The sequence below is a fragment of the Durio zibethinus genome, chromosome 6 (genome assembly GCF_047325235.1).
Source record: "Durio zibethinus cultivar Kanyao isolate XHJ-2024 chromosome 6, ASM4732523v1, whole genome shotgun sequence".
NCBI classification, from domain to species: domain Eukaryota; kingdom Viridiplantae; phylum Streptophyta; class Magnoliopsida; order Malvales; family Malvaceae; genus Durio; species Durio zibethinus.
In genome coordinates, this window is record NC_143167.1 from 28,437,296 (window position 1) to 28,465,224 (window position 27,929).

The 27,929-nt window shown below is 31.2% G+C and overlaps 4 protein-coding genes across 6 annotated transcripts; 1 reads left to right on the plus strand and 3 right to left on the minus strand.

The window, feature by feature from the left end:
* Nucleotides 1–925: 925 nt before the first annotated feature.
* Nucleotides 926–2,174, minus strand: LOC111285495 (uncharacterized). The gene is made up of 2 exons (XM_089762567.1): nt 1,894–2,174; nt 926–1,764 (listed from the first exon to the last, which is right to left on the minus strand). Exons 1-2 carry the CDS (start codon nt 2,081–2,083, stop codon nt 1,145–1,147), a joined length of 810 nt encoding a protein of 269 aa, XP_089618693.1. The 5' UTR covers nt 2,084–2,174; the 3' UTR covers nt 926–1,144.
* Nucleotides 2,175–5,667: 3,493 nt separating this feature from the next.
* Nucleotides 5,668–7,021, minus strand: LOC111285496 (umecyanin-like). Its single transcript, XM_022874979.2, has 2 exons — nt 6,304–7,021; nt 5,668–6,198 (listed from the first exon to the last, which is right to left on the minus strand). The coding sequence occupies exons 1-2, from the start codon at nt 6,482–6,484 to the stop codon at nt 5,900–5,902; spliced, it is 480 nt and encodes a 159-aa protein (XP_022730714.1). The 5' UTR covers nt 6,485–7,021; the 3' UTR covers nt 5,668–5,899.
* A 3,539-nt stretch (nt 7,022–10,560) lies between these two features.
* On the minus strand, nt 10,561–15,217 carry LOC111286423 (glucan endo-1,3-beta-glucosidase 11-like). 2 transcript variants are annotated; one of them, XR_016342990.1, is made up of 4 exons: nt 14,675–15,177; nt 12,112–13,148; nt 11,158–11,417; nt 10,561–10,861 (listed from the first exon to the last, which is right to left on the minus strand). XR_016342990.1 is itself a non-coding variant. In XM_022876369.2 (3 exons), the coding sequence occupies exons 1-3, from the start codon at nt 14,724–14,726 to the stop codon at nt 10,778–10,780; spliced, it is 1,173 nt and encodes a 390-aa protein (XP_022732104.1). In that variant the 5' UTR covers nt 14,727–15,217; the 3' UTR covers nt 10,561–10,777. The 2 variants fall into 2 exon arrangements, 1 of the variants encoding a protein (XP_022732104.1); XM_022876369.2 differs by lacking the exon at nt 11,158–11,417 and having other exon boundaries at nt 14,675–15,217.
* Nucleotides 15,218–24,942: 9,725 nt separating this feature from the next.
* LOC111285824 (thylakoid lumenal 16.5 kDa protein, chloroplastic-like) lies at nt 24,943–27,874 on the plus strand. Of its 2 annotated transcripts, XM_089763361.1 has the most exons (5): nt 24,943–25,383; nt 26,206–26,345; nt 26,584–26,601; nt 26,679–26,761; nt 27,529–27,874. In XM_089763361.1, exons 1-4 carry the CDS (start codon nt 25,002–25,004, stop codon nt 26,754–26,756), a joined length of 618 nt encoding a protein of 205 aa, XP_089619487.1. In that variant the 5' UTR covers nt 24,943–25,001; the 3' UTR covers nt 26,757–26,761; nt 27,529–27,874. The 2 variants fall into 2 exon arrangements, with proteins under 2 accessions (XP_089619487.1, XP_022731176.1); XM_022875441.2 differs by lacking the exon at nt 26,679–26,761 and having other exon boundaries at nt 24,945–25,383; nt 26,584–26,656.
* The last annotated feature ends 55 nt before the right edge of the window (nt 27,875–27,929 follow it).

Here is a 27,929-nt window from a genome sequence, read left to right on the forward strand (position 1 = left end):
AGCGTGGATGCTTCATTATAAAGTCTTACAATTAAAGTGGTTTCTCATTTTATCAATTGAGCATTAATTTAGATGATATATATGTTAATCAGACTATTGAATGTTACGAAAGGACTTACCAGCATGATATCTTCTGGTTTTAATTTATTCTTAAGTTTTAAAGATTGGTATTTCTCTAAACTTAGAATTCGAGTATCAAGTATATTGGATCTTGTTTATTGAGAATATCTTCCTGAATCGCTTTCCTCATATGAAAAGTATGTTAGACATAAAGATCTTTTCATGATCAGAGTCATATTTTTGGGTATACAAAGAACGTATACATTTATGTATTTGAGAGTATATCATTTTATCATTATTGTAGTAAAATTAATCAAATATAATTTAGTATTATGTAAGATTTATAAAATATATATATATATAATTTACACTTTCAAATGATAAATCCTTACCTAATTTTTTGTTATAATTCATTAATTAAAAGATTGTAATTAAAAAAAATTGTAGGTTAAATGTTCCCGTACATACTATTATGGAATAAAGACACCAACCTAATTAATTCAAACCAAAAATACAAAAAATTTTGGTAACCTAAACATGTCCTAATCTCGACCTAACTGATGATTTCCTTCTCTTTTCTTTTTTATACTTTTAGACTCCAATAAACAAATAGAAATCTTCTGTTTCTTATTAAAAAAAAAAAACTTCAACCATTACCTTTCCAAATGTGAAAAAAATGTGAAAGGATCAAAATAATGTGTCATTCTTTTTCTACACTTGGCTATCACCTTCCCAAATACGTTAAAAAAGCTAGCATTAGAAGTCTTTCGGCACCGTGTCAAAGCCAAATTTCTCAATTTTCCTCTCATTTATAACCGGCCACGAGGGGAGGGGCAGACAAAAGCAGAAAAAGCAGAGAGAGTACTTTACTTATTATAGAGGTTGAAAATTTTATAATCGCATTAATAATTTCAATCACAAATAGTATAATTCAAAACCCTCACGAATTCTTGGCAAAATATTCAAAACTCTTCTGTCATCTCCTTATTACAATCAAAATCTCAAACTGTATGGCAAATAAGACATCGCAGAAAAATGAATGCCCTCTCTCTCACACTAATTCTAGTTTAGAACTATGTTTTAGTTACACGAAGAAGGCTACAATAAAGGACAGGAAAGTAACGGAGAGACCAGCAACACCTAAAGATGATGCTCCGTTGCCTGGGGTTGGTGGGGTGGCACCACCATTATCTCCGGTGGGAGATGGGGATGAAGAGGCGATGGGAGGTGGGGGAGTTGCGGTTGACGGAGGTGGTGTTGCGGTTGACGGAGGTGGGGGTGAGGTTGAGGGTGAGGGTGAGGAAGAGGATGGTGGGGTCACTGGTGACCTAGATGGAGCTGGGGTTGGTGCAGAGATTGGTGAAGGAGAGCCAGTTTGGGGGGCTGGAGCAGGGGCAGAAGGCTGAGGAGTAGAAGCTGGTGGAGGAGTAGAGGGTCGAGGAGCAGGAGAAGAAGGTTGAGGAGCAGGGGTTGAAGGCTGAGGAGCAGGAGACGAAGCTGCAGCACTAACGTTTATTGCCAACTTTTGTCCACCACTGCAGTGGCCGGGAAAGGCGCAGAGGAAATAGTGATCCCCAGTTTGATTGAGTGTAACATTTGCAGGACTGTTTGAAAGTAAAAAAAGGGAACTACTACTGTTGCAAGCATCATAATTCGCCTTTGTGACTCTAGCCACGTCGTGTGCTCCATTAGTAAAATTAAAAACTGCACAAAATTTCATAATAACATGTCATAACAAGATTATGCTTAAAATTGTTATCTTCGGCCCTCTGTGGCTCTAATTCGTTCAGAGAAAAACTAAGCGAAAAGAAGAAAAAAGTTTCTGATACTTACCAAGAGTGTCTCCAACTCTGAAAGTCTTGTTTGCAGCCCATGTGGTGTAAACAGCAGGACCTGGGGGAATGGCCCAACCTAAAGCATCGCCGACAACGTAAGCCGTCTGTGCCGACGAGCTCTGCAACATTGTCGCCATAGCAATAGCTGCAAGAAATGCTATGTTCAATATTCTTCCCATTTTTTCCATTTATTGTGTTCCAGAAATTCAGGTCGCCCTTTTCTCTCTCACGCTACTCTGTTTTTGCTTTTTTCAGGGGAGAACTGAAGGTGGGAGAGATGCACTCTATTTTGTCATATTTATAGGCAAAACGCTTTGATATTTCGGATGGAATGGTATTGTTTGATGGAGGACACGTGGAATATTGGTCAACAAGATGAACGCACCGATTTCAATTGGAAAGCGGTGCAATTTCCCGGAGTTTTGGGACTTTTTGCCGCGTTAAAGACTTATTTTATCATCGCGTCTCTGTTCGATTTGTCAAAAGTCTATGAAGGCTAACGACTTAGACTTTCAAAATTTTTTTTTATAAGTAAAGAGAGTGTCTGCAAAGTAAAATTAGGGGAAAATGAACTAAAAAAGAAATAGTGGGAGTAGACCAAAGATGTAGCGTGGATGTTTCATTAGAATTTCCACATAAATTTTTTTAAAGATAAAACAAAAGGAAGATAGAGTCATGTGAAAAATAGGGGATTTTGAAAGGTAAGTTGCAAAATAAGAATTTAAAGCCATATGATGAACTACTAAAAATTCTATTCAAATTGGATTGTTAACTAATTTGAAAATAACATTAATGATCTTATTTTCATACCCACGAAAGAACTTTGTTTTGTTTAGAAAAATGAAATGGGGATTCTAAATTATCATCATCAGTTCCTTTTACATTTTTCTTGGTTAAAATAAACTCTCCTATCCAATAATCTTGTAAACTAATGGATGATATGGTACCCTCATTTTATAGATAATTGACATTTTTGGTATTTGAGGGTAGTGGTTTTATGGTTTAGAATATAAAATTTAATTCAGTTATTTTATATAATATTTTAAAAGATTATATTTAATAAATTTAAAATTTAGTATTTATAGTTATTTTTATTTTTATATTATATTTTTTTATTAAAAAATGGTATGATTTAAGAGATAGGAAAGTTACATTTCCTTTCATTATGTAATAAAATTGAAGATTAAAAAAAATAATAATTTAAAAACGTTGCAAGGTAGTGCTAAAGAAAATGGTAATGAAATTTGGGAGGAAGGCTCCTCTCTTATCGTGCAATTATTAATTTCTAAAATTTGAAAATGTCGTACCGAGGACGCGTCAATGTGCGTGGTTGACTTGACTCTCAACAGTACTAAAGTAGGTTTTGATTGTGGCACCGCCACACGCAATGAAACGTTAATTAATCAGTTAATTCATTCCAAGGGAAAATAGATAACTTTTTACGTTAAGATAATGGGTATTAAAAGAGTTGCAGATAACCCAAGTTTCAATAAATCCCAGTACTATGTACCTAGTTTTCTTTTTTTAATTTTTATATTTGTGTAATATTTATTTTATGTTAAATATATATAAAATATAAAAATTATTATATTATAATTTATGTTGATATATTAAAAATAATATTTATTTTTTATTTTTGTTAAATTTACATTTTTTAATTAAAATTTTAAATTATATTATTTTCATATCTTATGTTATATTGTATCATTATATTATATTTAAAATTATCAAATATAAATTTATTTTAAAAAATATGAAATAAAAAAATACATTTATTTAATATATTTCCACTTCCTACACCAAATGCTAAAAGTCGTCTACAAAAAATTTAATTAAGCCAAGTTAGGCTTTTATAAACAGCCTATGGTCTAACCATTGAACTGATAAGATTAAAATTCAAGATATATACACATTTAATTTGATCATTGATATTTAATGTAAAATTATAGTACTATTTGATTTGATTAACTCAATAAGGACTTCAATTCTTTCTTATTTCATCAAAAATCAATTCATGATCACTTACGTAGAAGTAGACATCTTAAGTAACTTATTCTTAAGTTTGTCCATTTCTTCAGCCCATTTATTTATTATGCCCGGCACATGAAGACCAAGTAGAGAAAGACATTGGGCTTACTGAAACTTGGGCTGCAGACCAACTATCCTTTTATTCGGCGCAAAGTGACCTTGAACTGGTCTTCTAGCCCATAAACATCTTTAGTTGAAAATTGACAGGCCAAAAATGAGAAATAGAAAAAAAAAAAAAAGAAGCTAGAATGACGTTCTGTTGACATCATTGTAGATTTGCCGTGTTTTGGTGTGCGCAGTAATTTCTCATTTTAAAAGAATTTCTTAGTCCCTATCCACCATGGCTCCATTCGAAAGATCAGCATTACTAAAGCTTGACGTCAGGCTAGAAATCAAGACCGTCTTGCCAATCCAGCATTATTGGCATATGTTTGTTTCACTTATATTTTCGCCACATTCCGTCAATTTTGCCCTGTCTTCATTAAAAGCATTGTTCAGAACAACCCTGTCTCACCTTTTTATTCTTCTGAACTAAAAAAAAAAACACACGCACACAAATTTATACTAGTCATTTGAATTTTGACAAAGATGATTTAATTTATGCATAAGAATCTTCTAGCATAAAAAAACAAAACCATAGGTACGTGACTAGAAAAGAGAGACTGTGTGTTATCATCTACTATAAGTAGTCTGTTGCAGCCCTTTGTCTACCTCATTTTTCTCGGTATGTTTTTAAGTATTCAGGGCTTTTGCTGAATCCTACTTTAGCTGCTTGCTTCATCAAATTTCTGTCTCTTTTTTTTTTTTTTTTTTGAGTATGTGGCTCATCCTCTTACTCTCTCATTTGATCGGATTTCTGTAGCAAAAAGAACTACCAAATTAGGAAAGAAACTTTCAGTTTCGAGTTTTTCCCCATCAGTTAAAGTAGATTGTATCACATATAATAAATTTTTAATACCTTATAATTTTATATTTAAATTAATTTTTTTATTTATTATTAATTAATTTTAAATTAAATATTTAACATCATTTATTCAAAGCCTACACAACACCAGTATTATCATTAGTCAATTAACCTATAGCCTATAGAACTTTTGAATTGGGTTAATTTACATGTTTTTCCACTTCTAACCTGATCAGTTTCATTGTGTTTACAAAACGTTTGTAAAGCTAGTGACAAAATGAATATGAAATTAACGAAGCTCGAAAGCACCTTCACCTGGACATTTAAGCCTAGGGGCATAAACAGGGAACTCACGGTGAGGATGTAAATGCAGAAAGAAAGACTAAGAATATGGTATGTATCATTATCCCTCGTGTACACACACACGTATATATATATGTGACGGATAATACGATGTGGAAGCCAAGTTGGCCTTTGCCATTGCAAAGTCAAAGTGGAGAACTCTAGGGCATTTAAGGTATTACAATTAGGATGATGTTGGAAAAGTATTAAGTACTATTTGCACTTCTCGCCAAGTGATTTAGGGAGAGGACGATAGCTAAAGGTTCAATGTATAGGTAGGCCTAGCAATGCCTATCGCAGAAAGTTTGACAAGTTGAAAAAATTATGCAATCAAGACATGGTTAGGTTGTTTAGCTGGTGGCCATCTCCATTTCTTCAATTGAACCATGTGTGCCAATTAGTTTAAAAATCTTAATGATAATGGAGATTTCACCAAAGCTGGGTGCGCAGTGGGCGCATGTCACTTGTCACCAATCACTTTAAAAAGGGTCGGAGAAATAAAAGAAGAAAAAAGAACCGTCTTATCATTATCATTTCTTCCGATCACTCACAGCAAGGCTGATTTATTAGATCTATAAAGAAAATGAATCAAGTTTTTTATTCGAACACAAAAGATCACTCCATGATCACTATCATAATAAAACGAATGATATCTCTCTGGGACACTACAAAGTCTGAACTCTGAACTGACATAATATCACATAAAAACAGGCAAAAGGGTCTAACATAATTAGCACAACAAAGCCAAGGCAATGGACATGAAGACAAGAGGGAGGGTGGCAACAAGGGATGAAGCTGAGCTGGGAGGACTTGAAGTTCCGGTGCCGTTATGGACTTCGACCTTGAGCTTTTGGCCTTCGGAACAGTGACTACCGAAAGTGCAAATGAAGTAGTGGTCACCAGTCGTGTTAAGGGGGATACTTGCCGGTCCGGTAGTCACATTATAGATGGTATTGGTAGTGTTGCAAGGGTCATAAACAGTTTCTGTCACCTCGGCAACATCATGACTTCCGGTAGCAAAGTTGAAAACTGCAAAAATTGGAACATTCTTCGTCACAAAAATAATATCTGTGTCGCTGATCAAATTTAGTTCAATCAAGAAAATTAAATTGGATTTTGAGCTAAGAAACTCACCAAGAACATCCCCAACCATGAAGTTTTTATTGTCAGCCCAGTCATCATATAAATTAATATTACCGGTTGGCACTCGCCAACCAGTGGAGTCTCCTACCGTGTAATTTGTAGCATAAGAGCTCTGCAACAGGGTTGCGGCCAAAACTACAAAAACTGCTGCCATGCTGTTTTTCCTAGCCATTTTTTTTCAATTGTATATCCTCTGTGTTCTTTGCTTACAGTCGCCCCTAGATCTGTCCGTCTCTCTCTTTCTGCGATAATGTCTGGTTGGTTATCCGTCTCTTCCCTTGTAGAGTATATAAAGAGTGGTGGAGGAGTAACAACTTTCTTCGCAGTTGTTGAAAGAAGCTTTGGGTAAATTAATTACATTCACTAGCTTGCTTAGTGATTTTCTGTTGTGGGGGCAGTTTTTGAATGCGATGCTTCCGCGTGGCCAAAACCGAGTCAATCCAATGAAGGGGTCGATATTCACGTGCTTGACCCTTTCTTTCTTTTTTTTATACAAAAAAAATTTGTTAAAGCGTGCAAAAATCGCCACACCGTCTTCTAATATTTCGACAAGGAGCCACAGTTGAACAATCTTGACTGCTGGCTTTTCCTACACATTACTTTATAGCACTCCGGCATCAGTTAAAGAAAGAAAAGATCATTTTACGATGACCAAAACCAACTATTTCATCGGATTGGTTTTCCATTTCTCTGAAACCTGATTCTTACTTCGTTAAGTGATTTTGACACATAACATTTTTTTTATTTGTTTGAGAAAGGAATCAATCTTGCAACCTTTAAAACCAATCACCAAAATCCTTTTGGAGAATATTTAAGTCCAGCAAATGCTTGGCTCCATGGATTGGTTGGAGCTCTAATATTCCTTGAGGAAATAGAAATCAAAGTATCAATTAAACCCCATTGTGTTGTCGGGAATATATATGTCAATGGGGCCTCAAGGACATATGTGCTGTTTAGATTAATTTTAAGGATAATTTATCCTCCTTTTTTTTAATACGTTTATTAAAAATAATTAAGATTCAATTGAAGAAATATTATCTTTTTTTTTTATTCGTAAGAAGGTAAAATCTTAACAAGAGTGGACGGAGGTAACAAGATAAAAATTAATGTCTACATATCTTTTTCAAAATCTTTTATTCAGGTGAAAGGCAAAGAAATATTATTTGAGTATGATCATGTTAGAGATAATTACCGGTTTTATTAATCTGTCAAGTTATCTTTGGAAATTTTAAGAAGGAGTGTATGCTGAAATTGGAGTGAGTCAAATAGCTTTGCATATGGTGGTCTAATCAGCCTTTGTAATTTAGAAGTATTGATTTTGATAATCGGTGCACGATTTTCCGTCTTTGTTTTTCTTGTCTTCTGTTCCGACTCTTTTCATTAGATTGACATTAATACTATCAGTTTATTGAAATGGTAACAACCATCAAATTAAATGAGTGTAGAATCTTCCATCCTATTATTTTCAACTTCAAAATCTTTCCACTTCCCTGCTTTTAAGATTTTGTGGACCAGCTTGCAACACTTGTAAACAAGGCACTTCATTGTGCAATACTCCTACGATCACCCTATATTATATTCTGTTTGTTTATTTTTACTCGCACAATAGTTGATGCTTCTTAATTTTTTTTTTTTTTTATCATTTTGGAAATATAAAGAGAAAAAAATCTCAATAACTTAATGAAAAAGTTGTCTAAAATTATGATGATGTTTGTTTAGTATGCAATATTCATATCTTTAAGATATTGCTTTCTATATTTTCCCTCTACCCGACGTAATCAGGATGAAAGAATGAGTGGCTAATGTTATAAATATATAATATTGGTTTGACATATTCGGTTTTTCTTCTTGGACAAGTTGCAATATGTGGCCACCATTGTCAATTGAATAGGCTTCTACTTTATCTTTTCATTTTCCTTTCAATCAATCTTTTGCACATTTAAACTGTACGTAACAGCGACAAATTTGTTCCCTGATTTAAAAAAAAAAAAAAGAACTGTTAAATGTAAAATAACCCGTAAGCAGAGGTTCCATCAACAGTCCACACGTATTTGCCGTCCCCATATACCGATCTATATGAAAATGAAAGCTTGGAATATTTTAATTTTTTGGAGCTTTTCTGAATTACTCTATGAGTATTGATATGAAATGTATCAAATTCTCAACCTGTTTGACATTAAAGCTATATATATGACTTCACTGATATGCATTTTTTCCTTCTTTTATTAGGTTTCGTGCAAGTAAAAATTAAAATTAAATAAATTTTTATATAAAAAAGTTTTAATTTGAAAATAAAAATAATGATTCATATTAAATTTTGAATTTTGAATATATTAAATATTATTTATTAAAAATAATTACATTAACTAATTAAATTAAATATCGGATGTAAAATCAAATAATTCATGTACTATATTATATATTGCTTATGAAATCAATGAAAGAAAGATATAATGAAATAAACAAATCAACATGTAATCAGATAAAATTCAACATGAAAATTGATTATATGACGGAATTTATATTTAGCATATAGACTTAGCTTTATTTCATTTTTATATAACGTATAGATTTAGCTTTATTTCTCTTTTGAAAAAGAAAAGTATTTAAGGAGACAATTGAAAGCAAAGTATCCATTTTGACTACTAAGAGTTCAAAAATTATAATTTACTGCAAAGGAGGACTAAATGTTCCATGAAAACTACGTTTTGTTTTTTATTCCTAAATTAAAAAAAATATATTTGTTTGGCAGGTAAATTATAAACAATGTTAGACGACATTGGAAATTAACCTAATGTTTCAGCTTTTAAAATGTAATTAAATAACTAAATATATGATTTATTTCCTAAATTATTGCAATCCATTTGACTTGTCTATCTCTAACTATGTCCTTTCACATTGCATGTAGTCAACATTTGTGGATGATTTTTCTAACTCTTCCTTTTCAAGAAAAATAAACAAAGTTTTAATCAACTAGACTCTTCAACATGTCCTTTTCAATATGACTTTGTCATGTGAATAGAAGATCTATGTTCTCTTAACAACTCCAGAAGGTCGGCACACATTAAGCGTATACATACTAAATTCTTGATCATGTATTACATATGAAAGAAATCAGCTGCACTAGATATATGACATGAATGTTGCACCCTTGCCTAATGTTTACTATAATTATAATTTGGTCTCACTATCACAAAATTTAATCACCCTCAACTAAATCTAATGCACCATTTCAAAAGAAAAAGAAAAAAAAAAAGCTGGTGAAGATAAATTTTCTAGAGCAAACTAGCCAAAAAACAAAAAAGATATTAATATTTTACCGGAGATATTATCATACCCATTGACATTAAAATTTTTAAATTTTATTGTCATGATTAATAGGATGACACAAATTTTTAGGATATAATAGAAAATTAAAAAATAATTAAAAAATGAAACATTTGACAGACTCTTAAACCTTAAATTCTATATAGGAAATTAAAAAGGTTTCCCTACCATTGTATAGAAAAGTGAATTCATATTATATCTATTTAGCTAAACAAGGGCTTAGTTCATAGACCGTGATCAGCAAGGAAACAAAGCCTAGCCCAAAGAGTAACTTCCATTGCTGTTATAAGTCAAAAATTCAAAATCAACGGGTTATTATTATTTTTTCCTACGTAGAATTCATTAGGTTAGATTGACAATTTGACATACCTTTTCTTTTTCCTTATTTTTTTTATTGATTTTTTATCATTACAATTTGTTAAATTGGATTTAAGGAAATGAGTGAAAATAGATTTCTAAGGTCATAGTTTCTTCTTTTTTCTTTTTCTTCCCTCAAAAAAAAAAAAGAAAAGGGCGGGGGGGTGGGGTTTCGGTATAACTTTTAAATTTTTAGCTAAAGGCAAGCTAGTTCCTTTTTAGAAACCAAGGCCCAAGGATTAGCCTCTGTTGCCGTTATAAGTCACAATTCAAATGCTTAGACTGGACATGCTTTTGTTTTTGTTGATTTCCACAAATCATTCCAGCTACGTTTTGTTGAATTTTAATCTTTCTACTGTTCTTTAAGTTGGATTTCATTGAAATTATATATATATATATATATATATATATTTATATATACATGAAATATGCAGAATTGGAAGACTCATGTTAAGGAGTTTATCAGTTTTCATGATAAATACAAAACAAAGCCTTGATAATCTTCAAAATAGCTGTTTAAAACACCTTTTATCTTTAGCTTCTTTAAATTTGATGCATAAACAATAAGCACAAATGATTCCATCTGAGAGATTTATTCCGGCGCAAGAAATATACATTTTCTGGGATTTGTAAAGAACAAATCAGCAATTTCCAGCATGTGTTTCTAGAGGTACAAGAATCAGGTGTATTGGGTAATAAACCTATAACTATAGAATTTCTGGGGGCTGCTGGCTTTGGCATCAAATACAAAACAGAATGAGCCCCAACACATGTTCAATCACTATCTTGAGAACACAAGCAGTAACGTAGTAGAGATTGTTAATATTATGGCATAGGATCTAGACCAACCGCGAGCTCCAATATCCTGCAAAAATGCATATAAAAATACAATGAAATAGGAGAAAAAAAAAGAAAAAACTACAGCATCTTTTACTTTCCTGTGATATTGAAAGAGCAAGTTACTGCAAACAAGTGAATCGCTAAACCACATATTTGCTATGTTCAAGGCTACATTTTTTCAAAGCTTTAAGCCGAAGCAACATCCTTTTACTCCCTTCATTAACAAAGGATAACAGACAATATGCAAAAGAACAGAAGGGAGATATTGTTACAAACTAAACAACCTAAAAAATAAAGCCACCAAAAGACTACCTTTTTTACCTATTAATCAAATAGTATATCTAGGGTCTGGGAACAAAAAACTATAGGCATTGCTGAAATTGAAGGAAGTGCTTCCAATTTAGCATTGGTGCAATGGTATGATTTTTCAGTTGTACTTGATAAAACTCCTGGTGCATTGCAAAGATGGATTTGATCGGAAATTCTCTATACTGTCATTCATGTTCATCTATGTCTCTCTACTTTCTCTCATTTCTCTCTTCTCTATGCAGACTATGCTCATTTTGTTCTTTCTCTTCAAGCTGCATATGGAAGTCAAAGAATATTTCACAGAAAGGAATTCAAAGATAGGTGCCCTCAGACATAAATAAGGCATTTACATAAAAAATTATACACCAACCAGATTTGAATGGTTCAAGAACATGATAAGAAGACCATAAACGTGGTGCAAAAAAAGGCAATATGAAGCTACTCAATGCAATCAAGAAGGTATGGACATGTTAGAAAGGAGTGTAAGTGTGTTTAGGGTAAGTTACGCAGTACAGACTTGTAAATAGGGTCTCTGTTGCTTTATAAGATATACTCCTAAGCAGATAGTAATGAGAAGATATATAAAAAATGAGAAGATAAATCAAAATCATAAAATCATCGGATCAGCAGCATCACATAGCCTCTTCCATTAACATGAAGATATTGTTATTAAGGTCTGTCTTTCTCTTCATTAATAGACATTATTCATAATGCTTTTACCATGTTAAAATTGTAAAATTAAAATTGTCTAGGTACTGCTGCTGTCTATCCACCCAAATTTACTCCAATGTAACTTCATCAAGTGGAAACCAAAGAGAAAACAAAATAATTAGCACACCAAGAGCAAGACAAATTTATGATTTTCTAAGAATATACTTCTTCTTTCCGAGAATACTCAAATCTAATCTGCAAAAATGTTAACATATCTAAGATGACATATGTCAAGGGTGGGAGGAAACCTCGTACCTTCAAAGATGACAGTGATGAATCTGCAGATGACGATTTAAATCCATGAAATCCGATATCATACGAGATGCTCCCATCAGGTTTAAACAGGCCAAAATTCCTCTCAGAAGTTGGCCCAGGCTTCAAATTTTCATTAAAGATCGCAAAAACATATGCCTTAACCACATTTTTTGGCCTGAGAGGAGTTCCTTTCATCTTTGCAAGCCTTTTTCGCAAATTGTAGTTATATGTCCTTGCATTATTTGCTGTTGCCACAGATTCATTCTCATCTCCATGTGAAGCCCACCCAGTCTCTGTGATGATGACTTCCATCTTTTCAAATCCAGCATCTTCTAATGCAGCATAGGCTGCATCAATCTGAGCATCAAGCAGGTTATCATAATGCAACTTAGTTTTGGGATCATTTGCTCCCTCTGTTGGCAGGAAGAGAGCATAATTAATATCAATATGCTCTGGATTATACATGTAGGCTAGAAATGGGTAAACATTTAAACAGAATGGGGAGCCAATTTGTGAAAAAAACTCTAAAAGAGGCTTCATGTACTGAACAACATTTTCTTTGAATATGCATGATGAGGGAGGGAAGGAATTAGCAAAAACAGCCTGTGAATGTGCCGTGGTAATCTGAATGACATCGTTTAACTTAAGCTTTTTTACTGCATTGTACACATTTTTAACTGCTCCCAGAAGAAATCCCGAAAACTCATCACTCCCTCCTAAGACTTCATTCCCTATGGCAATCCCACGAATATGTGTATTGGGAAGATATGCCAGCACATTGTCCTTGACCCAATTCATAGCGTGATCTGCATTGGCACTCACATCTCTCAGATTTTCATTTGGGAGTCCAACCACAATTTCCAGTCCTGTCCCACTGAAGGCTTTGAGGACACTATGATCAGCATCATAAATTCGAACATTCTTTATTTTTGCTGCCCTAAGAAGCATGACAACTTCATCTGGTGAAAGGATGTTATTCGCAATTCTTCCATAATTAATGCCATATGTTCCAGTGAAAGCTTGCACAGTCACAAATGCTGGAGAAAACAAACAAAAATAGTTTTTTAATCACTGTCATTTTATTTCCAAGCACCAAGTAATAAACAGGAATGCAAGCATAATAACAACAATATTCACTTGTCAAAAACAGAAGAGAATACAAATTTTAAAGTTACTCAACTTGGACAACTATGATGGTCAATGTTTTGGTAGTAAAAGAAAACTAAAACTGTTTTTCTCACAATTTGTGGCAAATGCATCTCACATCCGAGAATTCTACAATAAGTAAATCGTTTGTGGATCAATGAAACAAATGGAATTACTTATATTTCTTTTGGTAAGATCTCTAGAAATTAAGATGTCCATGGAAACAATTATCTGCAGCACCATTTGAACTAAATACATAAGCAAGTTCTCAAACTGATAGACAGGACGGAAAGAAGAAAGCTGGCGAGAGAGAGAGAGAGAGAGAGAGAGAGAGAGAGAGAGAAAGACACGCATACTCACACATTGTACAAGCAAAAAGCCAAACAGAAATGTGCCTTAAAATAAAGAAGAAATTTTGTTCAAATGTGTTCTAAAAGATACTGACTGTATGAGCAATGAGTAGTTATCCTTCAGCAAAAGAGTGAGGAAAGGCTTTCATGGTGAGGAAGTTGGTTTGTAGGTGGTTATCCAATATTTGGTTTGAATTTCATTTACATTTTCAAATTATTATTATTATTATTATTATTATTATGTTGTTTTAATGACTTATTAAATTGCATGGCTTGCAATTTAAACCATGAAAGGGCTTTTGTGGCATAAAGTGAGCAAATTTCAACCTTCAAAACTATCTTGAGATTTGTTTAACTAAAACAGACGTATCAATGTTTATACACAAACATAGAAATCATCTCAACACTTGTACAAAATAATTTCAGCACAGAAAACAAAAGAATGCCATTAACAATTAAACACTAACACATAAAAGAAAGGCTATACAATAGAAAACCCATCCTTATGGATGAAGCTATGCTAAAGAAAACTCTCATATTTGGATAAGACTTGAATCAAACATCATCCACCAAACTGAATTCCTATATAATCAACCAGCCCTTACAAGAGAATAATAGGATTCAAATCCCAAATCCAACTATAACATATAGCAATTGAAATAAAACTGCAGCTTGAAAAAGAGCCATCTTTTCATTCAAGAAAAAAATTACTTGAATAATCATGATATAAAATAAACAGTAAATTTTATTAATATTTTTTTTTTAAGGACAAAGTTTCACACAAAAGAGCAATTTCTTAGTTGAAAACATTTTTTTTTCTCTAAAAGGAGTTGAAACATTCACCACAGCTTACAATTATCAAAATATACGACCAACCCAACAAAATTCACCATTAAGAAACCCCAAGGTAAACTTTCAGTAGAAAAAGCCATATACACTGATCTAAACAATTACATTCAACAAACTCCGAGATCAACCCATTTCAGACAACATCAAAAACTAACAAAAAAGATCAACAAACAAATTGAATTATAAACCTTAAAAAGCAAGAGTAAAGGAGAAAGTACCAATAGGTGCAAGAAAGACTAAGAAGAGTAGATGAACCCCAAAACTTTTCATTGCGTTTTCTTTTTCTTTTTTTCTTCAAGGAAGAATTAAATGATCCAACTTTTGGAAACGATCCTTACAAGAGAAAGACAAAAAGAAAAAAATCGGAAATCGAACAAATTCCTTCAATGCAATGCGCCTTGCAACTCTGGCATGCCATAACACAACAGAGATTCTCCCTTTGTACTTCACTTTCTCACTTTATATCACACTCTCTCCATGCCTGTATTTTTGACTCTCATAACCTCAGCCTCTTTGTTTCTTCAATTAAAAATCTGGGTAAATCTGGGAATGGAACCTTGTGAAATGATTTAAAGACAGAGAACAAAAGCTTTTTTTGGCGGTCATTTTCAGTGGGACTTTGCTGACAGAGAACGAGAGAGATGGGTTTTGGCCTCGGGCTTTTGATCGAATTCTACTGTTGAAGTACTAGCTTACCTACTGCCCCTTCTAGTGTTCTTATTACACACAAAATAAAAAAGATTGTTTGGGTTAAATTTGTAGTCTTGCTTTGATTAGTAGTCATTCAAAGCCTATTTGCACATTAGGAAGTGTAGAACTTCAGTTTTTTACCCACTCGCTTGCTCCAAAACTGTCTCCAAGCGCCGCAAGTGGCAAGAATTATAAGGTTTTCTGGTTATTGGTGACGATCCCATTATCAAAGCAGAGTACTAATCTATGTCTAGCCACTAGCAATGCAAGCTGAGATCAACTCCAAACTTTTACCATCTATAAAAAAATTTGAGTTCGAATCTCATTTGTTAACTTGATGACATATGTTATAATACGTTTTTTCCTCTTGTTTTGACAACATCAAAAAATAATGTTCTTACATATTAATAATTTTAATTGTGTTTCTCATAATTTGGATTTCAAAGAATTTATATAAAATTTTTGTATTAAATAACTTACCATTTTGATTTTAGTTATTCCAGAAATGTAAATTATTTTAAGTAAAACCTTTATGGATAAAAAAAATCAAAATAATTATATCTCTTATTAAAATTTATCATTTTTCACTTGTTACATAATCAATGATAGATTGCTATTGTTGTTATTATTTTTATAGTTATAGTTATTACATGCTTTGTGATTTTTTTTTTCAACTTTCTAAAAGACTTAAGATATGTAAGTGTTATTTTATTAGAGTCTATATTGTTAGAATTTAAAATTTTATTCAATTGATTGTATAAATTATTTTTAAAAATAAAATTTAATAAATTTAAAGTTTAAATTTTATTACTTGTAAATTTTTTTAATTTTAGAAAAAAAAATCCATTGCCGTTTAGTAGCCAAAAATAAAAAAGGATTTTACAATTGTGATCAATAGGGAAATTTCGGTCAAGCAATGATCGGAGCGCGTGGAATAATCGCTTCTTGCTTTTGAAACGCATAGACCACTTCCTTTGGCATTTGTCTTGGCACACGTGTGAGAAGTGAGAAGAAATGGTAGCAATTTGCGCATGGGGACTTAAATAGATTAATTATTTTATTTACAGTTCTTTTTTAATCTTATTAAATAAATCATTGAAATGACGATCCAATCAATGAGAGAAAGTGGGCAACTCGAAAGGAGCAACTTCTTATTAATTTTGGGTTATTCCTGTGGAGTGATTGGAAGACAAAAGAAGGTTCATATAATAAAGTCGTAATTACTTACACTATGCTTTTGGATTATGAATCTTTGCACGTATTCGAAGCGTTAAAATATATATATTATAAATATCTCATGAGAAAAAAAAAATCCAAAAAGGAAGGAATATAATGAAATGAAGCCATCTTTCAGCGTGTCGATTGTTTAGTTTGAACGACAGTGGGGTTCTATATCAAGGACTTACTGCAGTTGTTGACAAATATTGCAACTGGTTTGGCCAGTTGGGGCTGCTGGTCTTAACCGGTTCCCCACTTGACAATAAACTTGGCAGGATTTTCTTCACAAATTAATATGCTTTCACATAACCATACACGATGATCACTTTCTATTCTAATTACTTTGATTTATATAATTTTTTTTTTATAAGTAGGTCATATGTATTCCAAGTTTTGTCTTGACCTAATCTCTTTCTCCAACAATCTTAAAAACATATTTCATATATATATATATATATATATATATATTATTTATATGTGAGGGATACAGTCTTGAGATTTATATTTGAAGTATCCTAAGTTTGGTGCATTATAAGATTTCACTTTTGAAATGTTCTTCATAAAGATCGAATTCAAATTATCAAGGAAAGGATTCTTCCATCAATTCAACTAACCTTTGTCGGTTGATTTAATCATATAGTCAACGAATTTCACATACATATAATAAATCTTAATTATATTTTGAAGTAATATTAAAGTACTAAATTAAGATGAGATATTGATATAAAACTCTTGATGATTTAAAAAAATTTAACTAGTTTCAAATCTCATTGTGTATGAATTTAGTTTAATTTTATGTTGAATTTATCTAATTAAATTTTAATTTTTTAAATTGATTTATTTGCTTGATTATTTAATAATTTTTTACATATGAATGTAATATTTGATTATAATTATAACTTCATTTATACTTATAATTAAAAAAAAATTCTAACAAGCTTTTAAAATCCACTTAATTTGCTACACTAACAAGGAGAGGCAATTATAAAGAATAATATATTATCATTAGCCTTGCCCCAGTAGAAAAATGTTTGATATTACATTTTAAAAAGAATTGCAAGTTACTTAACCTAGTCCACTTTTCATCATTACCTTAACTAACAAGAAACAAGACAGTTGGCTATTGCTTCTTTTATTTGAGTTACTATCTCCTCCTCCTACCACCACTTCACTTCTTAGTGCAAAAGTACTAAAATAAAATCAGAAGCAATGTTCTGATCAAGGAAGCAAATGGTGATAACTTAGGAGACAAGATCAGACTCACAAGCTTCATCAAATGACATTTTGTTTGTCATCTTTAATTTTTGTTTTTTTAAGAAAGAAAGTGAAGCCTTTCAAATAAAGATGTTAATTAATAATGCCTTCATCCTTAGTTTCAATCCCAACAATAAGAAGTCAAGAATGCAATTAAGCCATTTTGATCCAAAGAGAAACTTTAAGGAAAGTCCCTGCAGCTGGAATTTGATGAAACTTTATAATTTTTTCTACTTGTTAAAAGTAAATATAATTTACAAAATAGAAAAAAAGTATGAACAAGACAATAACTACATGAAGGTGGAATTACTTTTTAATATGTACATGGGAAGAGAAGAAAGCTGAATTTTAAAAAGCAAAATTTCTGTGATGTTGAATTTAAAACTTAATTTAATTAGTCATCGTCATCTATAAAAAATAACATTCAACATATTTAAAATTTAAATTTTAGCATTTATAATATCATATTTTATTTTGAAATAATAGCTTCTTTTGAAAAAAATAAAAAAGAAAAACTATGAGAAACATTATTAGTTAATGATGTTTAATTTAATTATTTCTATTTGAAAGAGATGTGTTAAACATATCTTTAATCTCTATGGTTAAGTTTTATTTAACCAAAAAAAAAAAAAAAAAGGTAGTCTTTAGAGCTGGCTTCGAAGGGATAGATCATTTGGTTATGGAGGCATTGGTAGCTTTTGTCAAACAAAATGAAATGCTCCACGTAAGGGAATCTACTTTTCCTTCCTGTGGTTTGTTGAGTAGGTAAAAGACGCAAAAGTAAAGGAAAGCTTCACAAATTTTCCTTTTCATATTTCTTTGAGTGGCACATGTTATTCACACTGCATTTTCCCTTCTCTTCTTTCCACTTGGAGAAAATGCTATTTGTGCTGACTGAAATTGCAAGACAAAAAGATTTCCCTTTGCAGTTCAAACTATAAAGTACATACAAAATTATAACCTCTATTTAATTAAGTGTGATCGAACAGTTTCAACAGGCAGAAATAACACAACTGTTTTATTAATTTATAAATTTTTATTTAATACACTATTGATATATATTTTATATACGATTAACTGAATTTTAAAATTTAAAAGCTCTCCAAAATAAAATATTTTTAATTTTTTTTTAAGAAAAAGATTGTAATTCGGAGAACGAAAAAATTAAGTCTAATCGGAAATAGTGTGTTCATGGATAGAGGAAATTTGCAGCTTAAGCAAAATGGAAGATAAAATAGGAGGGAGGATATGAAGTAAATTGGGATGGAAGGAGAGATGGCAGACTTGTGATTTGGGGATGAGATTGCTGCTGCTCTCGTATTATTACAATGGGGATTTGGGAGGTTTCATAATCATTCATACTTGCCTTTTTTTTTTTTTTTTTGGGTATGACATACTCGTAAGTATCAAGGGATCACGACAACTCTAATATCACTCGTTTAGTAATCAATACGCACATATAGCACCCACACACAAAATAATAAGTTCAAATAAAAAATAAGAACACATACAAATATATTTGTTTTGATCTAACTCAAAATAGTTTACTCCAAATCTAATTCACTAACAAATAAATCTTTATAATTATAAAACTTTTGAAATAAAAAAAGTCACCAAAAACTCCTTACTCAAAACTTAATCCAAAACTCAATTACATCATTTAATATCTTACTCACTTAGCTATTCTCTTAAAGTCTAACTATCTGGGATTACCAAACTAAAATCATATTCACCTTTATACCTTTACTAAACTCTAAATGTGGAATACAAGATAAATTCAAAATTCTTATAACTTTTGATGTGGGATTATGAGATTTAAGGCAAATCTCAACAAATTTTTTCTTGACTTGAATCTCCAAACACTTCAATAGTATCTATAAAACTAACACACTTACCTTTCTTTTTTTCTTTTATCATAGAGATCTCAGCAACCGAGCCTCCATCAAGCATGTACAAGTGATTTTTGATCCTATTTTCTTGTAGAATCACACTATCATTCTTATACACTTTTAATGAATCATTACTAACACTTTTAATGAATCATTACTATCATAGTATGTGTACCCCTAAAAAGTTAACTCACCCAAAGCAATTAAATTGTAGTTACAACTCGATACTGTCGTAACGGTTTTGAGACCGTCAGACATAAAGAATTTTAAAATTAAAAAAAAAAGAGGGAGTTGCTACTAATCTTTTTTAGGATATAATGAGCCACTCCAAAGTTTTTTTTTTTTAATAAAACTATAAAAATGAGTTTAAAGTTTATCAAAAAGATGAATTTTGATCTACGAAAATAAATTTTGAGTTCGAAAGTTGATTACGCGTGGGAAAAGATTAGCATTCCCACGACAACCATAAATTGGTACCAATTAATTACGCGTTATTTTCGGTGTTAGATGAAATAGTTTTAATTTAAAATTTAATAATAATCCTTTTTGTTTTAAAAAATAAAATATTGCTAAACTCTTTGTTTAGGAATGTTGAGGTTTGAAGGTTTAGGATTTTAGGGTTTAGATTTTTTATTTTTTTTTTTAAATATGAACATCTCTAAAAATCTCCAACATCTAGGTGAACTTTCGGAGCAAGTTCAATTTTTATGATTTTGAAAAACTAATTAAAAAAATTTTTTTTTGAAAATTTATTATTAATAATATTATTAACTTATTTAGTATTTTTTAAAAAATAATAATTCTCTAACATCTAGTCGAAATTATCATTATTTACAACATGATTGTATTTCCTCCAATATCTAGGTAGGAAACATCAAAAAAATTATTCTATTATTATTATTATTATTTTTTAAGCATTTTTACTACATATTTTTTAGTTATTATCCTACTTTGTTTTCATTCTTATTATTATTAAAAATAATAAAATATTTATTCTAATAAATTTCATAATTTTATCATGCATAAATATTAATAATAAAGCTTAAAATAACAAAAATAATAATATATAAAAAATTAAAAAAATACTTGAACCCGACCGATCAACGCTAGTTTGGCCAGTTCGACAATTCAGACCAATTCGAAAGTTCGTCAATGGTTTGGATGGTCGGTCAATGGTTCAATTCAGTTTGATCCAGTTCAACTGAACTGGTCAGAGGTTATTAAATGAACAGGTCAATGGGTCGGTTTGCGCGGACCTTGGGTTAGGTCACAGGTCAACGTACGGATCTTGGAGTCCCAAAACGATGTCGTTTTGGGCTTTGCCTTCCTATATAAAACCAAAATTTCTTTTTCAGTTCATTCCAAACCCTTTTCAAAAAAAAATTTCTCTAGCTCCAACAAAACTCTCTCTGGCTTAGCCAGAATCTAGTGTTCAGACCATCGCATCGGCTGGCTCTTGGGCCACGATCGGGGTCACTGTTGGTGGTCATCAGTGGTCGGATAACGCCAAAATGCACCAAAAGACTATCCTCAATGTGTTCTTTTCAGATCCCATCTTTTTTTTTACTAGAAATAGCCCTGATCGGTGTAGATTGAGGCTCGAAGTTTTTGTCTTCCTTCTTTAAAAAAAAAAAAGCTAAAATTGATGTGATTTTTATTTTTTTATTTTTATAAGTGGCTCGATGCTGGGTTCATTCCTACGGGAATGACCGTGTTTGATTTTTTTTTTGTGTTTTTTTTTCTATGTGGATTTTTGGTTTTCTATGGGTATTGTGGGGAAGCGATAGTCGGACGTTCGTTGGGTGCAGGAGCAAGAGTTTTTTTTTTTTTTGGGTGTGAGAATTGGGGTTTTCTGGGTTTACGAGAGCAGGGTGTTTGAGGGTCTGACCTTTTGGGTTCTCTGGTTTGAGAGAGTATGGTGTCTATGTGGGATTTTTGGTTTGGGAGAGCAGGGTGTCTGTGTGGGGTTCTGGTGTATTCCAGAGGTGTGTTTCGCACAAGTGAAGGGAAAAGGATAGGATCAATTCTTGGGAGAGGTCCGATTTTGTAGAGATGTGGGATTGACAGGGCGTGGGGCTTTTGGCATGAAATGGGATGTTAACAGTGGTGGTTCAAGGGTGAACAAAGTTTGCAGGATATGGCAAGGGTAGGTGGTGCCGTGCACGACATTATTGTTACCCCTGTCTTTTTTTATTCATTTTTATTTTTATTATTTGTTTTTATTTTTTTATTGATTATGATATTTAATTATTAATTACTAAAAATATTAATAAACAAAACTTGAAAACAAAAATTAATCTAATAGACCCGGATAAAATCTGATGTCTATAAGTACATACCTTACATGACAAAGCATCCTAATAATACCATTACAAGATCTAAGGCAAACACTCCCAATGTCTTGAATCTACACCTTTTCATTGTTGGTAGCCACAATATTTCCATACTTCTCATTCTCTTTCAACTTCACAAAGCAACTTTTATTATTGCAAATATGGACTGTAGTAGTTGAATCTAAATTTCAACTTTATCACCTTTTAAAGTGTTTAGTCTTATCCATACAAGTCGTCAAAACAATATCATCATCATTAAACACAATAACAGCAGTATCACTCTTTACTTCATCCGATTTTTTTTCATCATTTACTTTTCTAAAAGCAGCCATTATGTCACTTTCACCATAATAATAACATTCTATATCACTATAATTTCTATCTCTTGACTTGAAATTTTTTCTTGATCCATCAATTATCTTTTGAGTTTTCTCTCTATCAAAACCTTTTACAGCTAGTGTATTTCCCTCAGGTAATAAGTTCTGTGTTCCCATAAACCTTTTGTTCTCATGCAACAGAGCAGTCAAATCATTCAATTTCAAAGTAGACCTATCTACCAACAAAGTTTGAACTAAAGGTCTATAAGACTTAAGAAAAGATAATAGCAAAATTAAAGCTTCTTTTCATTTTTTAAATCATCAACATAAATCATCATTAATAGAGAAACTAATCTATTAAACTCATTTAGGTGATTATGAAGACTCGTACTTTCTTTCATCTTCAGAGAATATAAATCCACATTTAAATATAATCTGTTAGTTAACGACTTCGATGTATAAATATCTCCAAACTTATCTCATAAACTTTTTGAAGTACTCTCAATTAACATACTATACTTTACCTTTGGGACTAGTGCCAATTTAATAGTACTAACAGTTTTCTTCTGAATTTTATTCTAATTATCGTCAGATATTTCTTCAGGCTCATTACTTTCTGATACCTGATCCAACTCTTATTATACTAACAGATTTTGAATCATACTTTGCCATAACATGAAATTGCACTTTCTATCAAATAATGAAATCTTAACTTGTTAGGGATCACAACAGCTCTAATATCACTTGTTAAGAAATCAACATGCACACACAGCACCCACACACAAAATAACAAGTTCAAATCAATAATAAAAACACATACAAATATATTTGTTTCGGTTCAACTCAAAATGACCTACTCTAAACTCAATCCACTAACAAATAAATCTTTACAATTGTGAGACATTTGAATTAAGAAAAGTCACAAAAAATTTCTTACTCAAAATTTAACCAAAAACTTAATTACATCATTTAATAGCCTAATCACTTAACTATTTTTTTAATGTCTAATTATCTAAGATTATCAAATTAAAATCAAAATATCTTATTTATAAAAGTGATACATTTTATACATTTACTAAACTCTTAATGTGAGATATACAATAAATTCAAAATTCTTATAATTTTTGATATGAAATTATGATATTTAAGATAAATCCTATCAAAATTATTGCTTCATTAATGGACTGGTGGTTGACGGCCGAATTATGGTGGTCGAGACGGGTCATGGTGGTGTGGATTTTTTTGGGTTATGTTTTTCAAATCAAAGCCTGAGTTTGCCGATATTATTAGTTGTAACTGTCACTTTGCATATTCCTTTTTATTCACCCATAACGTTCACTGTTAGTCTGTTACTATGCTCGAAGAGTTCAAACAAATTTGAGTTTATTAAATCAATTTAAAAGCTTTTGTATCAAATACAACATAAAAAAATGAATCTTCTTTACCAAGCTAAACAGTTGAATTTAAGATATTTATTTATAGAATTTTCAAAATTTTAAGTTTAATTATTAATAAAGTGGCAATGGTTAGTTAACTAACATATATAATATGAAGTATATACATGATCTTAATGTATCAAATATAAAATTTTACTTTATATTATAAAATTTTTTTATTTTTAAATTAATATTCATTGCACTAAATTCAAAAGTAAATTGTGTGCTTTCTTTTAAGTTTTTTAAAATATTTTTTATATATAATATAGTCTTTTGTTATGGTTTTAATAGTTATAGTTTTATTTTTTTAGTTTAATTTTTTTACATAATTTATATAATAATATTAATTTATCTATTAATAAATATATTTATTAATTTAATAATTTACTTATAATTTATTATAAAATAAATAAAATATTACTAATATTTTATAAATTATTATCTTTAAATAATATTAACGTTATTAATTTGAATAATTATTACAATATACATAATTATTTTGATATTTTTAAATGAAATAATATTAAATTTACTAATATTAAACATAATAATTTTTAATTTTTAAAAATTAATGACCGTTAACCAACAAGTTATTCCACCATGTAAGACTAAGATCAGATAATTCTCCAACATGTTTGAGTTGGGATTTTGCTGTATTAAGTGGACTTCGAATTTTAGTGCAAAACATTAAATTAATGACATAGACATGGAGGTTTTCAGATTATGACTTATTTATTTTGATAAATTAAATTATAAGAAATTTTAAATACGCCTCAAAAATGCTCATTACATCCCATTAATACATACATCTAAAATTCAAAATACAAATTAAAATTTTTATTAATTACACCTCATCCCAACATTTTTTTTTCATACCCTTTGCACCCATTGTTTTTAATTCATTCTCTCAATCTGTCCATTCTAATCTAATTCTAAGCCAAACTTTGAATTCAATTTAAAACAATAAAATAAACTCTAAATATAAATTTTTTTGACTACTCGATTTATCCGAAATTAAAACTTAATTGATGTTTTAAAAAATTTGTAATCTAGGTTTATGAATTTTTTTTTATAAAATCTTGTATCACAAAATTTTATTTCTATAATTTTCTAAAGGATATTTTTAAGTGCATATGAATTTACATTTCTATAAACATTTCAAAATTTACGAAAATGAATTTCACATAGTGTAAGGTTTTCACATAATTATACCTAATCACTTTCGATCCAAATATACATTTAATTCTTTCATTAAGTTGTGGTCAAATGACAGAAACCCCCTTACCCATATGCAAAATGACTGGAGCCGGTAACAGAATCTAGCAATCTTATCTTCTGAAAGTGCCAGTACCTCTCACTTATTCCACAAATTTATCAGAAAAACAAAGATTTTTTTTTTTTTTTTTAAATGTCAACTGCTTTTCTCTCAACTGCTAACTCCCTCCTGTCCTCAACTCTGTCCCCTTCAACGTCTTCTTCATATTCTTCATCATCATCATCATCAGTATTAACACCAACATTAGTTTACCTCAACAACCAAAATGTCAAAAGAAGAGGAACCCTCTGCAAAGCATTCAATGAATCACAGCACCCCTCTCCAGCTTTAACCAAAAGAGGCTTCTCCCTTTGCTTCATCACCAGCTTAGTCTTGGCTGGTAATGGTTGCTTCAATGCCAATGCAGCAATTCTAGAGGCTGATGATGATGAAGAACTTTTGGAGAAAGTCAAGAGAGATAGAAAGAAGAGGCTTGAAAGACAAGGAGTAATCAGTTCATCAGCCCAGGAGAAAGGTATTGATTGGTGCTTTAATTATTTGTTTCCATAAATCACAGAACTACTTTATGTGCATAAGTTGAATGAACCTATAAGTTCTTGTACCACAATTTTGTGTTGTTCCTTATTTTATATGTTTAATTGAAGTTCGCTGAATATTGTTTGAGTCTCAATTCCCTTGTGATGATAGTTTACCTAGAATTGAAGATTAGGTGGTAAATGTGCTTCTTTGAGCTTTGATTAGGCTTTAATTGGATTGAGCATTTCAAGATATGATCCTACTGGAAATTGTGTTCTTCTTGTGTATCATGAAAATTTTGATTAATTGATTTTTCCCATTTCGCGGTAGCAGTTGGGAGTTCAAGAACTTCACTCTTGGTAGGCTAACTAACATGCCCTCTTTTAACATTGTTTGTTGGACATTGGCATGGAAAATGTTCCTTGTGCGTTGTATTAGGTATTTTGGTTGCATTTTATGACATGAACATCTTTGAAATCATGGCTTTATATTGACCAGATTGATGGAGGAGCTGACCCCATTGCCTAGTATTTATAAGTAAGATTTTAAGGCTTAATTGGCTTGAACGAGCCTGAAACTGAATTTGTGATAGGCACATGCCACTTATCTTTAAACAGCTATCTGGAATCAACCAGATGATCGTATCTTCATAATCTTTCCTTCTCTTACCATTACGCGATGAAGAAATGATGGCTTTTCATAGGATAAATGTAGTTTATAGTGCCTTCCATGCCATTTTCTCTAGTTCAGCAGCAAATATTCCTGTCTAAGGTGCTGTCTTTAACATTATGTAATGAAATGAAATATTGAAATCTTGCAGGGTATTTGCAGGATCTGGTATACAAGTTAAGCAAAATAGGTCAAGCTATAGAAAACAATGATCTGTCCGCAGCCAGTTCAGTTCTTGGGGGAAGCACCGATACAGATTGGGTCAAGAATGCCAATATAGCCTTCAGCAAGGTCATTAATAGATCTTCACACAATGTCTGTATATTAATTTTGCACAATCTTATACCCTTGCAGAAAGCCCCACTGGTAGAAAACATTTTAAGATCTAAAATTTCAAGAATTCTAATTTTTCTGTCATATTAGCATCTGACTTCTATGGTTTGGATTTTGTTGAAGAGTATATGACATTCTCGTGTAGTGGCTTATGTTACAAAAATGTCTAAAGTGTTTTTCTTTGCTTTCTTAACAGCTGAGCTCTGGTCCTGAAGAAAAGACTCAGGTGGAGACGTTTAATTCTTCATTAACTTCGTTGATCTCATCAGGTGGGTCATTCTTGCAAATAACATTTCATATTCTAGCACTGAAATCGAAGTGTATATTAGATATCTGTCTCGCATATCTGTAAATACATGGTTGCCATAATCCAGGTGAGAGAATCACAGAAAACAGCCGTTCCTAACCACCATCCGTTGTAGCAACACCACAATTTAAACTGATCTGTGTGAATGACATATAGAGGATTAATTTACATAAAAACCATAATTTATGAGCCCTATGTTCTGATTATGGCTGGGGGTCTAAAGAACTAAAGTTTTGGACGAACTGTCTGTGAACATGTTCAATTTCTGTTCATTTATATTCATTTATTAAGTAAACAAACGATTTTGAACAATATTTTTATGTTTATTTATTAAACGAATTGAATATGAACAGAAGTTTGTTTAGTTCGTTTATATTCATGAACAAGCTCCTTTAAAGTTTGTTTAAAACTCGTTTGTTTATTTTTCGTTTGTTATTTGTTTGCTGTTCGTTTATAATAATACTAATAAAATTATAATTTTATCCTTTAATCTAATCCTATTTTATGGTTCGTTTATTTTTGTCTGGATTTGTTTATGTTCATTTAGGGTTTATTTGTTTAAATTTGTTTGATTATAATTTGTTTATTATTCATGAATATATTCGTTTAATATTCAAGAACGAATTCATTTAAATTAATTGAACTGAATACAAATCGAACATGACTAACTTATTATTTAAATGAGCGAACAGAGCAATTTTTATACTAATACGAGCTGAGCTCGAATACTTCTAAAAATAAATGAACAAACCATATACATTCGTTCATCCATTGATATTTAATTTATTTACAGCCCTAATTATGGCCTTCTCTTGTTTGCATTGCACTTTGCAGTTACTAAAAATGATGTTGAATCATCCAAAGTAGCATTTGTGGCGTCAGCAAGTGCATTTGAGAAATGGACAACCTTGACAGGGCTCTTTGGACAACTTAAAGGACTTTGAAGAAAAGGATGATGCTCACTTTGATCCTTTTAGCTTCTATTGAGAAGTACATTTAAGATTTATTTTATCCTCCTCTGGAGAATTTTACTGGAATCTTATATTACCTCTGTTTTTTTTTTTTTTTTTTTTTTCCTTTTTCACAAAATTCATCTGTCCAAAAGTTGAGATTAACAGACTATTTCGTTCGTAAAAGTTGTAATACCTTGCACAGTTTATTTGAGCTTCGGTTGTTAGTATGATTTCTCAGTAAGCACCATAAATTCTGATGCAGTCTTTGAAGTAAACTGCATA

Excerpts from the sequence above, each read along its gene's own strand:
- LOC111286423 (XM_022876369.2), bottom strand. The coding sequence starts at position 14,726 with ATGAAAAGTTTTGGGGTTCATCTACTCTTCTTAGTCTTTCTTGCACCT. Across the intron at positions 13,149-14,674 it reads AGTCTTTCTTGCACCTATTG|CATTTGTGACTGTGCAAGCT; the intron begins GTACTTTCTCCT and ends TGTTTTCTCCAG. Across the intron at positions 10,862-12,111 it reads CATCACTGTCATCTTTGAAG|GATATTGGAGCTCGCGGTTG; the intron begins GTACGAGGTTTC and ends GCATTTTTGCAG.
- LOC111285496 (XM_022874979.2), bottom strand. The coding sequence starts at position 6,484 with ATGGCTAGGAAAAACAGCATGGCAGCAGTTTTTGTAGTTTTGGCCGCA. Across the intron at positions 6,199-6,303 it reads CATGGTTGGGGATGTTCTTG|TTTTCAACTTTGCTACCGGA; the intron begins GTGAGTTTCTTA and ends CAATTTTTGCAG.
- LOC111285824 (XM_022875441.2), top strand. The coding sequence starts at position 25,002 with ATGTCAACTGCTTTTCTCTCAACTGCTAACTCCCTCCTGTCCTCAACT. Across the intron at positions 25,384-26,205 it reads TTCATCAGCCCAGGAGAAAG|GGTATTTGCAGGATCTGGTA; the intron begins GTATTGATTGGT and ends GAAATCTTGCAG. Across the intron at positions 26,346-26,583 it reads CCAATATAGCCTTCAGCAAG|CTGAGCTCTGGTCCTGAAGA; the intron begins GTCATTAATAGA and ends CTTTCTTAACAG.
- LOC111285495 (XM_089762567.1), bottom strand. The coding sequence starts at position 2,083 with ATGGAAAAAATGGGAAGAATATTGAACATAGCATTTCTTGCAGCTATT. Across the intron at positions 1,765-1,893 it reads CAGAGTTGGAGACACTCTTG|TTTTTAATTTTACTAATGGA; the intron begins GTAAGTATCAGA and ends AATTTTGTGCAG.